The sequence below is a fragment of the Dasypus novemcinctus genome, chromosome 13 (genome assembly GCF_030445035.2).
Source record: "Dasypus novemcinctus isolate mDasNov1 chromosome 13, mDasNov1.1.hap2, whole genome shotgun sequence".
Lineage (NCBI taxonomy): Eukaryota > Metazoa > Chordata > Mammalia > Cingulata > Dasypodidae > Dasypus > Dasypus novemcinctus.
This window is the reverse complement of record NC_080685.1, coordinates 64121662-64137286: the sequence shown is the minus strand read 5'-3', so window position 1 is coordinate 64137286 and position 15625 is coordinate 64121662. Positions and strand designations below refer to the sequence as shown.

Genomic DNA, 15625 nt, shown 5'->3' with positions numbered 1-15625 from the left:
GAAAATGTCCCCATATTATACCAGTTTTCCCTCTCCCTTATTCAATGGACACTGCCTCCATATCAATGATACAAGTTCTTCCATTGCTAGAATCACAATAAGTCTATAGTAGAATACCAATAAGTCCACTCTAGTCCATATTTTATTCCCCAGTCCTGAGGAATCTGGGATGGTGATGTCCAGTCCACCTCTAATTGAGAGGGGACTTCAGTACCATACAGCCAATGGATGAGACTCTCTTACTTGCAGTTGTAGGCTCTCTTGGTTCCTTGGTATGGTGGTTGTCCATCATCACCTCCTTGTTAGTTGTCCTGGGTGAGTCCAATGAACTGGAGAGTAGGTGTTGCAACTCTGTTGAGGATTAGGGCCCAGCTGGCACAAGGACAACCCAAAGATTCAAGTCTCTTGGACTTACACCTACCAATACAACACCAACTATAGGTTCAAATAGAAGGAACAGACGAGCCATGTGTAGGAAAAGCACAACTGAGTCCAATTCTGTCACACTGGGGAGCACAAACCCCAAAGTAGGGCCCACTGGCAAGACACCAAACTCATGAGTTATCTTCCCTGACCATAGTGCCTGGGTGTCTGCAGAGTTGAGAATATATTTTTATGGACTTCCAATGTATTATACTGTCCTCCGCATTTCTCTTTCTAGAGTGCATCTACCAGTAGTTTTTAAAGTTTCACCTTACACACATATCCCTGTGTATATGTGTGCAGCATCTTTGCATTCACAGACTCCCCTCTCCTTCCTTGGGTCCCCTTTTAGGTCTTCTGTCCTGACAGACAGTTGCAGGTAAGGTGAGTCTTTCCCTTCTCCCTTCTTGTGTTTTCTCTACTTAGGACAGCTCCATGGCCTGCTAACCCTACAGTACCTGTTGCCTGTAATTGCTGAGACAGGGGCTAATCTAGGGCAAATGCCATCAGACCTGACAAAAGTGGAGGAAGCCTCCACTCTATGGTTTCTCTAAAAAAGTGTTTCTTTTCCCCCAGAGTTCCCAGGTCAGGGACAGATGCATCTGTATTTATCACCGTATCAGTCACCCAGGGGAGAGAGAACTGCCGTCTTTTCATGAGATCCTGAAGTGCCCTCCAGGCAGAGGAAATATATAATAGAACCAACCTTTTAATTTTTTTTCCCTAGGTAATTGCTTATTCATCCTCCCCTCCCGTACGATGGCATTTGAGCAGCTGTTTGTATATGTCACTGGACAGGTGAGGACAGCTTGCTCTGTCCCCTAAGGGAGTCCTCTTGCCTATCCATACCTTAAAGTAGGATTGATCAAGATTATGGGAAGTGTGAGATATGAGAGGGGTCCATATGGAAGGGGGGCACGAGCAGTAGGGGCCCTCTACAAAGAAAGCCTCCTATTCACCACACCGCAAATCACAACTTGGACACTGAAAGAGTATCCTTCTCTCCAGACTAATGTGACCTTAGAACCACAACTTAACCTCTCATATCATCCCCGTGCCTTTGTCTATGATGAGCCCATAGTAAGAGCTAGAACCACTTAATTACAATAAGGGGAGCATCAGCCCAAGTCTATTTACAAATTGCCAAATTTCACTAGCCAGCCTGAAGACAGAGTCCGTTCTTGCTCCTCAGCTCCACTGCCAGGACGCTGAGTTTCTACCTCTCAGGAACTAGTCACCAAGAAAGAAAAGAGGTCTTGAGACCTAGTTTTGAGAAATGCAGAGATGTTAGCGATTGGGCTTACAACCTTTATGTTCAGTTCTACCATATCATGCCTATTGTCCTTGGCAGTCTGAATTTCTCAAATCTCCCTCATTCTTAAACCAGAAGTAATTGCTATAGACAGCAACCTGGAGTAGGATACTGGAGCATAGAATCAAGGTTCGGACCCAGCTACTTACTAGTTGCAATCTTGAGGAAGTCACTTAAGCTTCTTGAGCCTTGTTTTATTTCTTCATGGACAAAATCCATAATATCACCTGCCAATGCCTAGTTCGCAGAATCAATGTAAGGATCAAACAAAATAGCACATATGAAAGAGCATCATGGGCTCTAAATGGTTCTACGTATGTATACAATTACTGGATCAACTTTTTAATAATAAAAATTATTATTAACTGCAAATCTGCTCTGTTATTCCCTAAGATTCTCTGCTTACTTTTCTCTCTTTTCCCAGTCATATTCTATCATTCTGCTTGATTCATCCTTCTCAAATATCCCCTACACTACTCATGAAACACATGTACACATGCTCATCAACACACACACTCTATAAATCTTTCACCCATTATCCTAATTCCTGTCAATCAATTTCCTTTCACAGCAAATTTACATTACAAAAATGACTGCATTTACATATAATTTGCTTTTGCCTGCACAAGAAGTAGGTACGGCTAGATACAGCATCTAAAGGGGTGTGTCAGTCAGGTTTCAATTTAGGAAACAGAAACAACTCTAGGTATTTCAAACAGAAAGGATGAAAAACAAGGAATTATGTGCTTATAAAATTCATTGAAAGAGCTAAAGAAACTGAAGGTAAGGGGCGATGACTGGGCTGTACATTTCAAAGACACACAGCAATATCTGCAATCCAGAGGTCCGCTCCCAAAGTTGTCTTTCAATGCTCATGAATTCAGTGACTCGACATGGGAATGTGAATTCTGGCTTCCAACACATAGTTATACTGTTACTCAGCAGCAATGGCGACAGGAAAATAACCTTCAGCTCACTTCACATGAGGACAGCTCCCTGGTAGAAGCTAATGAGTATCCAGATATCAAGTTGTAAGGGAGTCTGATAAATGTAGTTTCTAACTTTCTAGCCCCTGAACTGTAAGAATACACATAGAAAGCTTAGAGAATGGATGCCTACTTCTAGCTAACAATAATGAGCTCAGGGAAGGAACTCTATTGATTACAGAATATGAACCACAGAGCCATGGTCTAAAAGAGTGGAAAGAGAGAGAGAGAGAGAGAGAGAGAGAGAGAGAGAGAGAGAGAGAGGGAGGGAGGAGAGAGGGAAAGAAAAGTGAAGATCTTATAGGCATTGTAGGCTTTTCTTACTAGGATTTATTTTATTTAGGGCAGTCCTTTTCTTAATTTTTATTACATCTAACCCAGGTTGGGGATGAAAAATTATGCATAGAGAACAGAATCAGCCATAAGTAAAAACTAATCCACATTTACTCAACAAATACATTTGAACCCTTACTATGTGCCAGACTGACACTGGGGATATAATAGTGAACAAGATAGAAGCAATTCCTGCCCTCATGGAGGTTGTAAGAGAGTAGGGTGTTAGAAGTGACTGGCTGACTGCTCAGTTTCAAAACCTGCCTCCAACACCTATTAGCTGTATTTCTTGAATAAGTTATTTAACTTCTCTAAGTCTGTTCCCTCTGTAAGATAGATATAATCAAAGAACATCCTTCACTGAGATATAGTGAAAATTAAATGAGATAATGTCTGTCAAGTGCTGAGCATACTGTCTAGAGCATGGAAGAGTCTGAATATATGTTAGTGGTGGATTCAAGGAAATTTAAAAGACAATTACAGGGAAGCAGATTTGGCTCAATGGATAGAGCATCTGCCTACCACATGGGAGGTCCAGGGTTCAAACCCCGGGCCTCCTTGACCCGTGTGGAGCTGGCCCACTCGCAGAGCTAATGAGCACAAGGAGTGCCCTGCCACACAGGAGTGTCCCCTGCATAGGGGAGCCCCACACGCAAGGAGTGCGCCCCGTAAGGAGAGCCACCCTGAGCAAAGAAAGCACAGCCTGTCCAGGAATGGCACCGCACACACAGAGAGCTGACGCAGCAAGATGACACAACAAAAAGAGACACAGATTCCCGGTGCTGCTGACAAGAATGCAAGTGGACACAGAAGAACACACAGCAAATGGACACTGAGAGCAGACAACGGGGGTTGGGGGGGGGGTGGGTAGAGAAATTTTTTAAAAAAGGCAATTACAAAAAAACCCAAAAACAAAACAGAACAAAAATAAAGGCAATTACAATACAGCACACTGTAATAAGTACTGTGGTATTGGGAAAACTGAGCATATATGAGAGGAGAGGCTAATTCAGACCTGGTGGGGGTTTGGGGGGTGCTCACAAAAGTCTCAGGAAATAAACTCTGAGTTGAGCCTAGGGTTGGCACAAATAGTAGCATTTGTCAGGCCAGAAAAAAGCATGCCACATTTAAGAAGTTCAGTGTGACTGAAGTGAGGGGGACATGGTGAGGTTAGGCGGCAAGCAGGAGTTAGGTCATGGAATAATGTGGGAGATATTTAGGAAGTAATTGGCAGGAATGTAAGGTATGCTTTTTGCAACATCCACCTTCCTTTCTCTTTATTTATTCATTTCTATTTTAATTAGGAAATAAAAATCCTTTAAAAATTTGTCAGGTAACAAATCTGTGACATAATAGTGGCCTCCGGAAGCAATGTTTCATGTTAGTTATTTAACATAATGCAGTTATTAATATTGCAAATTTAGGGCCACATGGAAAAACACGTGGTACAGGGACATATATTTGCATTTGGCTTTTGCTTTGGTGGCCCTTAGATCCTACTATGCAGATTAGAGAGCCCTACCTACTTTCTCGTCAGGCTAACCTTTTTTTTTTTTTTAAAAGATTTATTTATTTATTTAATTCCCCTCCCCTCCCCCGGTTGTCTGTTTTCTGTGTCTTTTTTTTGTCCGCTTCTGTTGTCGTCAGCGGCACAGGAAGTGTGGGCGGTGCCATTCCTGGGCAGGCTGCACTTTCTTTCGTGCTGGGCGGCTCTCCTTATGGGTGCACTCCTTGCGCGTGGGGCTCCCCTACGCGGGGGACACCCCTGTGTGGCACGGCACTCCTTGCGCGCATCAGCACTGTGCATGGGCCAGCTCCACACGGGTCAAGGAGGCCCCGGGTTTGAACCGCGGACCTCCCATGTGGTAGACGGACGCCCTAACCACTGGGCCAAAGTCCGTTTCCCCAGGCTAACCTTTTGATCTGCGCTAACCTCCCTAAACAGCCATCTTAGGGGTAATAAGATATATCCTGCCACACCATCATTATCATTCCTCTTCTAGTTCTTGGGCCTGTTTTTCATGGTGGAATTTAATTTTGGTGTGTCTTTGGGGTATTACAAATGGGAAAGGGCCCCTTACAAGCCAACCTATTTTGTGGCCCCTGGTGATTGGACCAAGATAATCACAAGTCAAGCTAAGCTAATAGGATACTTTCTCGGCAATTTGAACCAAGACACAAAAACTGAGGTCTGTAGTTCTTGGGAACTGGAGGTCACAGAGAGTCTAGGCCATAGTTTAGGAATGTTAGAAGTCCAAATCTTATGGAGCAGTAGGAAATAACTTTTCAGAGAAGTTGGTGTACAGAGAGAAGGATGATGCCAATGCATGACATAGACAAGAGACAAGAGTAGAGCAGGGACAGAGGGAGAGAAAGAGAAAGAGAGACTGAGGAGTTTAGAAACTTCTAGATGCCAAGCAAGATATTTTGGAGTCGGAGAATATTGGCTCCCATCTTCAAGAGATTATTTCCAACACCCTCCTCAATCCCTGAAGCTACAATATAAACATCTTGGATTCATCTAGGGCCACATCTTGGAATACCTTGCTCCTTTCTCACCAGCTTTTACTGTCCCACTCAGGCTTCCCTGAGTTGGTTTTTTCATCTGTTTTGCTTGTTTATTTTTGTTTTTTCAGGAGGCATCAGGAACTGAACCCAGGACTTCTCATGTGGGAGGTGGGTGCTCAACTGCTTGAGTCACATCCGCTTCCTTTAAATAGTTTTTTTTTTAATGTATTTATCCCCACCCCTTGCTGCTTGCACTCACTGTCTGTTCTCTCTGTCCATTCACTGCGTATTCTTCTGTGTCTGCTTATCTTCTCCTCTCATCTTCTCTTTAGGAGGCAGCGAGAACTGATCCTGGGACCTTCTGATGTGTGAGAGAAGCACTCAATTGCTTGAGCCACCTCAGCTTCCTAGTTTGTTGTATCTCCCATTGTCTTTTCCTCTGTGTCTCTTTTTTTGTTGCATCATCTTGTTGCACCAGCTCTCCACACCGGCCAGCTCGCCTTCAACAGGAGGCCCCAGCAACAGAACCTGGGGCCTTCCATATGGCAGATGGTAGCCCAATTGCTTGAACCACATCTGCTTCCCTCTCCAAGTAGTTTTGATGGAGCTGAGCTTCCCCTCTTCAAGCCCAGAGTGGGTAAATGACCGAGATTTGGCCAATTAGAATACTTTCTCTTTTTTAATTACTGATTAGGGATAGGCATATAACCAATGAAGGATTTATCAGTGTCTTCCTTGAGACATTTACTGGCATTCCCAAAAAGATACTTTGTCTTTCAATGGGATCTGTAAGGACAATGTCATTTGAAAATGGCAGGAACCACCTTCTTTTGATGTGAGAGCAACCACAGAGGAAAGCAAACTGAGATATGCAGAAGAGAAAGAAACAGTTTCTTGATGATATTATTTGATTCTTGGATACAGCTATGCCTGAAACTTGATTTACTCTTTAGATTTCTCAGTCATATAGGTAAATTAATTCTCTCTTTATCTTATACTAGTTTGAACAGGGTTTCTGTTCCATTTCTGAAATTGCCCTGAGTAACACAAGCAACTTATAAAATCTGATAGTGCATAGCTACCAACTTTGAGCCACCTGCACTCCAGCAACAGAATGAATATGGATTGTGCATTGTGAAACTAGCAGGTACAATAGGTACAGATTTTTCTTATGACCTCATTTCCTCTGAAAATAGTTTAGTTTATTACTGGCAAGATATTAGAAGAGTTCAACTGCAACACCATTATTTTCTATATCTAATAAATTTGAGGAGTCATGGGATTGAAATTCCAAGTTAGAGATGGCTTAACTTAATTGTGAGGTATTGACCTATTGAAAAAAAATTTTGTATTTTAAATTCCCTGTCCTTTATTTAACAATCCCTTGAGCCAAATGAGTTTTCCATTTGGGTGGCTTAAGGGAGGGAGGCAGAGATATTTTCAGATGTCATTTCAGGGAATAGTTTTACTTCTCAATCAATCATGCCTTTCTGGGGCTGTTAGAACTGATTTTCCTAGCTCTTATTTCTACTTGGGAAAACTTTCTGATAAGAAGTGATACCTTCAGTCTTGAGATGAAAATAATTATTTGTTCCTGCCCCTCCCCACCCTGAATACTGGAAAGATGCCATGGTGAACAAACTGGCAAATATGTTAGTTGGCTGAAGAAACTGTTATTTTCAAATGGTACACAGTGCTTATTGTTTTTTTTTCATATAATAAACTTTATTTTTAAAGAAGTTTTAGATTACTGAAAAGGTACACCGAAAGTGTAGGGGATTTTCATATACCCATCCCCTTCTCCTCCCATATTTTTACCTATTAATAGCATCTTACATTAGTGTGGTACATTTGTTACAATTGATGAACAAATACTGAAGCATCCTGTTAACCAAGGTCTTTGGTTTACTTTATGGTTTACACTTTGCACTGTACAATTTCATAGATCTTGACAAATGTATAATGGCCTGTATCTATCACTATAATGTTGAGAAGAACAATTCCAACACCCTAAAAATCCTCTGTTCCAACTATTCTTATGCCCCAACCCCTTAGAACCGCTGGTAACCACTATCTTTATACCAATGTTACAAGTTCTTCTGTTGCTACAAAATAAAGAGTCTACTTGGTTCATGGTTGCATTTTCCTCTATGTTCATTCTTCAGTCTTGACGATTTGGGGATGATGATGCCCGCTCTGCCTCAGATTGAGAGGGAGCATGGATCTTATGGGGCAGGTGGAAGGTACTGTTTTGCTTGCAGTTGTAGATACTCTTTGATTTTGGGAATGGGGATTGTCCATCATCATCACTTTGTCAAAAGCTATAAAATTGTTCTCCAGCCCCGTGGATAGCCCAACCACCCCCTACCCCACGCACACTCTCATCCAACATTGACTACCCCACTCACATCACTGTACCACCATCATCCCCGTCCACTGCCAGACCACTGCGTAATGTTAATAAGGACGTGTGTTCTTTTTTTTCTCACTGGGGTGTCAGATGTATTGCTACGTTTACAAAATTTAGGCCAGGTTTTAAAATTTGGAAACAGTTCATTTGTGAAATATGTTTTGAATAATTAGAGAAGTTATAAGTTTGAGTGAGAATTCGGAGACTTGAAGCTGGGAGAGAGGGAGGACCTTGATGTAGGGACATTATTCATTCTACAGATGTAAAAATGTTTGCTTGTAGGGTGGGGAAAAAGAGGAGAGCAATGCCAATCATTTTAACTCTGTTTTTTATCTTGAAGAATAGTGAAGAAAGCAAAGGAAAAAGAGCTATATAAATGTAGAGAACTCTAGAGAATTCCAATTGAAAAATATATCTAGAAAACAGCATGGTTTTTTTCAGAATAACTTTTTTTTACCAGCAAAACATAAAATAAATATTAATTGTCTGACTTAATGCCAGGAACCGAGGGAACCACATTTATGTATGTGTCTTTTGCTCTTCCTGCCTAGGATATTCCCTAATATTACCTTGGAAGCCAGTTTCATAAATATGGAATTGTTTTACCCTGATTTGTGATGGCATTCTTGAGTAATCTGGACTAGGTAAATAGGGAGGTAAGTGAGCATACATTCCCATTCTGCTAGACTTTACATTGGCACATTTCAAATCAGATCCAATAGACACTTAAGCCTGCTCCATCAGAACAGATATTTACAGCAGATAAAATTCTAGGTTGATCTGTCTGCTTTGAGCTGTTAGGGAACAGAAATGACTGGAGTGGATTTCAGAATTTGGGATGTGAGGAGTATGACTCTGGATCCTTCTTTTTAGTCTAAAACAATTACACAGCTGTTGGGAGGCTGAAATATTGGACTAAATTATATTACCTAACTTAAAATAGGCACCCCTGAGAATAGATCTCTCTCTATATTAAGGTACATGTATTATGCATGAGTTGGTATTCCTACTTCTATATCTTATGAACCAGCCTTGGAATCTTCACTGAAAATAACTTCTTTGTTAGGATACATATTGGCAACTTATTTTCATTGGTTATTATAGAGTTTACTGGTACAGTCTCAAAACCATTACCCTCTAAGATAGCTACTTACAGAAACATCCTTGACAAACCCATCAATAGAAACAACTGAGCACCTGAAAACATAAATGTTTTGTATATAGCAAATACAGAATTTTAAAAAAGATTTATTTATTTATTTCTCTCCCCTTCCCCCGCCCCAGTTTTCTGTTCTGTGTCTATTGGCTGCGTGTTCTTCTTTGTCCGTGTCTGTTGTTGTCAGTGGCATGGGAATCTGTGTTTCTTTTTGTTGCGTCATCTTGTTGTGTCAGCTCTCCATGTATGCAGTGCCATTCTTGGGCAGGCTGCACTTTCTTTCGCACTGGGCGGCTCTCCTCACGGGGCGCACTCCTTGCGCTTGGGGCTCCCTTACGCAGGGGACACCCCTGCGTGGCAGCGCACTCCTTGCGCGCCTCAGCACTGCGCATGGGCCAGCTCTGCATGGGTCAAGGAGGCACCAGGAATCTGTGTCTCTTTTTGTTGCATCATCTTGCTGCATCAGCTCTCCATGTGCTGTGCCACTCACGCTCTTTTTTGCATGGGGCGGTTCTCCCTACAGGGTGCACTCTGTGTGTGTCAGCCTCTGCTACATGGGGGACACCCCTGAATGGCATGGCACCCCTTGCATACATCAGCACTGCACATGGGGCAGCTCACCACAGGTCAGGAGGACCTGGGTTTGACCCCTGGGCCTCCCATACGGTAGGTGGGTGCTCTATCAGTTGAGCCAAATCCACTTCCCTCTTCTTTCTTTTTATTAAAATTAATTTATAGGGGAGTGGATATAACTCAAGTGGTTGAGCACCTGCTTCCATGTACAAGGTCCCATGTTCAATCCCTGGTACCTCCTAAAAACAAAACAAAAATTAACAAACAAATGAAAAAACCAACTCTCATTGGGAAGCAGATGTAGCTCAGTGGTTGGGATAAAATTATACCAACTCGTAGAGGTACTGTGAGTCTTTAATGAGTTAACATCCATACAGAGCTTCCAGTGACCCCAATGACTCATTGCTAGTGTTATTAATTTAGTGTGCTCTAGGGCTGCATCTAAGGTCCTCTTATTCTCTACATATTTTTCATTTCCAGGTGACCTGATACAATCCCATGATTTTAAATATAAACTGTACTAGTGACTCAAATTTTTATCTCCTGCAAAACTGACACTTTCTAAAAGTATGTCAGTTCTTGTCACTTCACTCAAAACCCTACAATGGCTTCCCATCTCTTACAGTGAAAAAGGAAAGTCCTCACCAGGGCCTATGAGGCCCTACATGATCTGTTGTAGTCTCTGATATCTTCTCCTACCACTTTCCACTTTGTTGGAAACCTCCAAGCACTCTTGTTTCTCAGCCCTTTTGCACTTACTGTCCTGCCAGGTATGTTCTTCCCCAGATATTCAAATGATACAAGATTTCACTTCATTCAGGTCCCTGTTCAAATATCATCTTGTCAGAGAAGCCATCCCTGACCTCTTTAAATAAAAGAATTTTTTCTTTCATTTTCTTTTCTTCTTACCTTGCTTCATTTGTCTTTTTGGTAACTATTACCTTCCAGCAAATTTTATATTTATTAATTTGTTTAGGGTCTGCTACCCTGTTCTAGAATGTGAACTATTTCAAAGCAAGGATTTTGTTTTATTCAAAGCTCCTAAATCAGTGCCTGGATCATGGCAGGCACTAATAGATATTTATTACTTAACTATAATTCTCTTGATTACAAGTATTAGAATTTCATACCCAAGTCAGCCCTTTTCTAAAACCCCTTGTTCTTTCTACCCCATGTGATTTCTGCATCTTGTCATTTCCAGGTAAGACTCAAACCCCATTATGGCTCCTAGGACCCTTGTATTTAAACCAGACATTTTATTCATACTAGTGTGATTTGCTATATGCAACAATATTTACTGCATACTTGTTATATGGTCATGATATAAAAAGTCTTCAATATGACATAGCAATATATTCAAGAATGGTAAAGCCCAGGAAATGTAACTATTTGTACTTACGGGCCTTTGAGTTAAGAATTATTAGTTCTATCTATTGTTTCACAACAGAACAATTTATCTTGTCCCTCGAACCTTCTCTTCCCTCATGTTTCTCATCTCAGTTAATGGAACAACCATCTACTTTTTTATTTAGGCCAAATTTCTAGATTTCTTCCTATATTTCTCTCTTTACATTATCCTCCACATCCAATCCTTCTGCAAAGACTGTAAACTCATCTGCAAACAAAACAAACCTCTATTCATGAGACCATCTACCTCTCACCACTTCCACCTTTAGAAACCTTAGTCTAAGGCACAATTCCACATACCTAGACTACTACCAGAGTCTCCCAAATGCCTTCTTTGCCTTTTCCTTCACACCCCCTTTCTATCCAGAAAATGTGATAAAAATATAGGTTAGATGTCAGTTTGATGCATAAAACTGTGTGGACTCGGATGGGGGCAGAGATTGGGGTGCAGAGAAGGGAGGATGACTTTGGAGATAATGTGCTGTTGGTTTAGGATGGATGGAATGCTTCCTATTATAATTTCACTATAAGTTATTACACGTAGAAAAACATCCCAACCCCGTACCCCAGTTTACAAATCCTGTTTGAATCTGGCCCAATATTCTCTTCTACTCCTTTTCCCTTTACCTGTACACTCTAGGCACACTGGCCTCCTTTCATTTCTATGAGCACAGTGAGCCCTTTCCTACCTCTGAATATTGGTACTAGCAGCTCCTTCTTGTCGTTTAGGTCTCCACTGAAATGTCGCCTCCCCAGAGAGGCCTTCCTTAACTACCCAGTTAAAGTGATCCCCTCTCCTCTAGTCCTTTTCTGCTCTGTTAACTTACTTTACATTTGTGCATTGCACTTACTGTCATCTCTGTTTATTATCTGACTCTCTCTAGTAGAATATAAAGTCAACAAGGAGAGAGGGCTTATCACAGCATCTAACACACTGAGCCCTCAAGAAACACTTGTCAAATGGGTAAATCTTTGGCTCAGTTTTGATAGCTTATGTAGGATCACATAGCTTTCTAATACAGCTTTTAACAACTCTATTTCATCCATATTCTTTCAATCTGATAGCATTGCTTCAACTCACAAGGAGAACCAATATACCAGGGGAAGGATTCAGGTTTCCCCTATCTTTTGCAATCTCTGGGTCAAGATCTGGACTCAGATCTTACTTAGGGACCATCAGAGAAGAGGGGAGAAAAAGAGAAAGAGAGAGAACTGACTACTCCTGAAATGAACAATGGTCATTTTTTTGTCCTTAAAATATTAATATGATATTGAAGAAAGAGAAAGAAAACAATTCTTAAGATCAAACTCTTCGGGGTTTTGAAATGTTAGAGAAAATAGATGGGGCAGTAAAGTGTTAGAGTGAGGGAGAAAAACTAAAGCAGATGGAGACAAAAGATAGAAAGAGCTCAAAAGAGCACACATCATGCTATAAGTCTCCATGGTTCTGGGTTTGGGTACCACATTTTACATTATAGATAAGAGAGTGATGGAGTGAAGTGGGGTAAAGGAGAGAGAGGGTGGGGCGGGGGCCCAAGATGAGACACGAAAAAAAACTAGAAAGAAAAGAGTAGTACAGAGGAGAGAAGAGAGTATGGCAATACAAAAGCAGCTTCGGATCTTGCCGGGGCTGCAAGCGTTAAAAGGAGGCGGGGAGTGACGCGGGTTGCGTCTAGAGCGGCTCCTTGGAGTCCACGGCATCCACCGCCGGAGCCTCGCCTTCCTTTCTCCCTCTGCAGACATATCGAGACACAAAAAGAGAGGCGACCGCTAGACCAGCGCGAGAGATCCACACGCACCATGACGGAGACCACTAAGACCCACGTTATCTTGCTTGCCTGCGGCAGCTTCAATCCCATCACCAAAGGGCACATTCAGATGTTCGGTGAGTCCTCCCGCCCACCCCCGGAGGCTGCTTCCGCTCCTCGTCTTTCCCTGGCACCTGTGTTTTCCAGGGCGATTGAACAGGAAGGCGTGTGCCCCATCCGGAGGGGTGCGCCAGCGGATCAGGCTAGTGGGAGGTCAGCCCCTCTATTTCTGGCTTCGGCGAGGTGGGGCGAAGCAGGCGTTTTCTAGGCGTCTCTTGCGCGGTCGGGACCCGACGAGCAGGGGGCCAGGGGGTGGAGGAGGGGAGGGGTCCGGAGGTGAGCGTCAGTTTGGGCCGGGTCGGGGGTTCGAGAACTGGAGTGCATCTATGTGGTGAGTCGGCTACTTGTCTGGTGTGGACTTGCACAGGGGCAGAGATTGGGGCGCCGAGAAGGAGAAGGAGATTGGAGATAACGTGCTGTTTGTTTAGGATGGGCGAAATGCTCGAAGGAGTTAAACGTATGTGCCTAGGAGACACAGAACACATTCACACCCAGCAGAGCAGTGACAGAGGCTGGGGTTTCAAGGAGATTCACTGACGGTTTGACTGATGGTTTGGAGCGGCCCAGGGACTGTTCACGCGAGGTGGAAGGCTGGAGTGAATGGAGGGGGGCCCTGGCCAGCCAGTGTTGAGGGGCCCGGACCTGCTGTCTAGGCAGGGGAGGGGGAGGGGCGGCCGCTGCGGTCGGCGCTCGGCGAGCGGGTGTTGATGGATCGAGGCCCAAGTTGACCGAGGCGCTGCCCAGGGCGTCGATGGCACTAGGACGGCTTTGGGCGTGCGAGTCCTGGCGGCGTGTCTGTGTGTGTACGCGTCTGTGCGTCCGTGGCGGGGCGCGCGCATCATCGCGCGTTTGTTTCTTGAAGGCTTAGGGCGTGGAGCGAGAGGGAGCCATCGGGGACTCCTGGCTGCTGGTCTGGGATCCCGTGGCAGGGGAAAGGTGGTCTGTGCCTGCTGGAGATCTCGCGTCACCGGTGGGGAAACTACGCGGCTTCGCTGCTGTTCCGGTAGGATCCAAAGGCACGGGGGCGTGTGCATTTAGATCCTGTGGAGGTCACTCTAGACGCGGGAATTCTGGCATGGTTAGAAGTTGGGAGACGCTTTTTCCTGGGACTGAAGGAAACGTGGAGAAGGAGAGGAGTGGGCTGAGGATGGATGAGATATCGGGTGGGAGGCCCTGACCTGCCCAGCAGAGCAAGGCGCTCTCCGGAGGCGGCGGTGCTGAAAGGCAGGGCGTCCCGGAGCAGGCTGCAGGCACACGTGTTTACCCGGAGCCTGAGGATTTTGTGGGCCCTCCAAGGGACGCTTAATGAAAGCAACATCGTCTGGATAAATACCGAGCGAGGTGGCTTAGGCTAAACATATACTTCTCTAAACCCAAAAGGTGCGCTGGAATGGACTCATTTATTAAAAAACAAAACAAAACACTTCATGAAAGGATGCAGAACCACTTTGAGCAGAGGGGAAATCAGACACACATTTATAGGGTCTGAGGAGGGAGACTGAGAGGTAGCCTTCTCTTCCTCACCATTCCATCAGCTTTTTAAAGTATTTTATTAAGATGTAATGCCAACTTGTCTATTAAATAAAGACTTTCATTCAAGTAGTGGAGCTGAACAGAAGGTCTTATCAGTCTTCTAAGGAAATATTGGTGCCTTGGGAGCACTCTACTTTCACTTTCTCCTAATTCTAATGTCTTCACTTCTGTCCTTCTTTTCCTCTCTGTCCGTATTTCTTCCAGCCATTTTATATCGAAGTACTTCTTTCCTCTCCCTTGACTAGGTTGGAATGCGCTTTCCTTTGGAACTCCTTGGCTCTAGGAATCTGTAGTTAGCCAGTGGATACTCCTTTTTCTTTTCTTGAGATAAGTGTGTAGTTAATTCCTTTTATTTTGAATTGCAAAAGAAACAGATTTATACTGGGAGCCAAGGAATCTGTCTTATAGCTGAGGAAAGCTTGGTAACACTTCTAAGGGATTTTATTCAGTCAATTCTGATCAGCTATTCTCCAACAACTTGTAGGTCAGAATATGTAGAAATAGGCATAGAATACAGCAAGAAGATTTGAGCATGGGATAGTTAAAAAGGAGACTTCCTGACAGTAATGACTATTCGCTTGGTATTTGAACTGAAGACCAAGGAAGAATGACTGTCAATAAAGCTTTTTGAGAATCCATTAGTTAAACGTAATCCAGAGAGCAACATGGAAAGAGGATATGGTGTGACTGTAAGCTTTAAAGAGCTTACAAGCTAATGAAGGATTTAGCACAAATACATATGAAGAAAAAACAAGAACAAGAGGAAAAAAAACATTAAGATTTTTGGTAAAAGTGCTTCTGGGAATCATTGTGCCAGTGATAAATTTTGTAATTTATTATTATAGTTTCTGGTTTACAGTATTTTCATATATGTTATTCACTTATTCCTCATAACAACGCTTTAAGGAAGGCACTATTATCGCCATCTTACAAATGAGAAACTGATGCTCAGAGGCTAAGTGACTTTCTCATGAGCTTGCATGGAGAGTAGTTGGCAGAGACATGACTTGAACCCATGATTCCTGATTCCTCTAGCAGAAGGCTTTTAATTGCACCAAAAGTGGGAGGAAATGCCCACTAACTTTTTGACTGTATCATTTCATGAATAATTTTTTC

At 43.1% G+C, this 15625-nt stretch overlaps 1 protein-coding gene across 14 annotated transcripts in view; it reads left to right on the top strand.

Moving 5' to 3' along the window:
* NMNAT2 (nicotinamide nucleotide adenylyltransferase 2) overlaps nt 1-15625 on the top strand; it is a 231319-nt gene that overhangs the window by 40023 nt on the left and 175671 nt on the right. For 8 of the 14 annotated variants that reach the window (XM_071207602.1, XM_071207599.1, XM_058274845.2 and 5 more), the window contains one exon: nt 12848-12993. The exons of 2 other annotated variants lie outside the window; for them this stretch is intronic. In XM_071207602.1, coding sequence (XP_071063703.1) covers nt 12909-12993 — 85 coding nt within the window. In that variant the 5' untranslated portion in view covers nt 12848-12908. Of the gene's footprint in view, nt 1-5690; nt 5731-7727; nt 7806-8523; nt 8629-12847; nt 12994-15625 lie in introns of those variants that run through there. 4 more of the 14 variants (XM_071207605.1, XM_071207604.1, XM_023591903.3 and 1 more) reach the window with 2 other exon arrangements.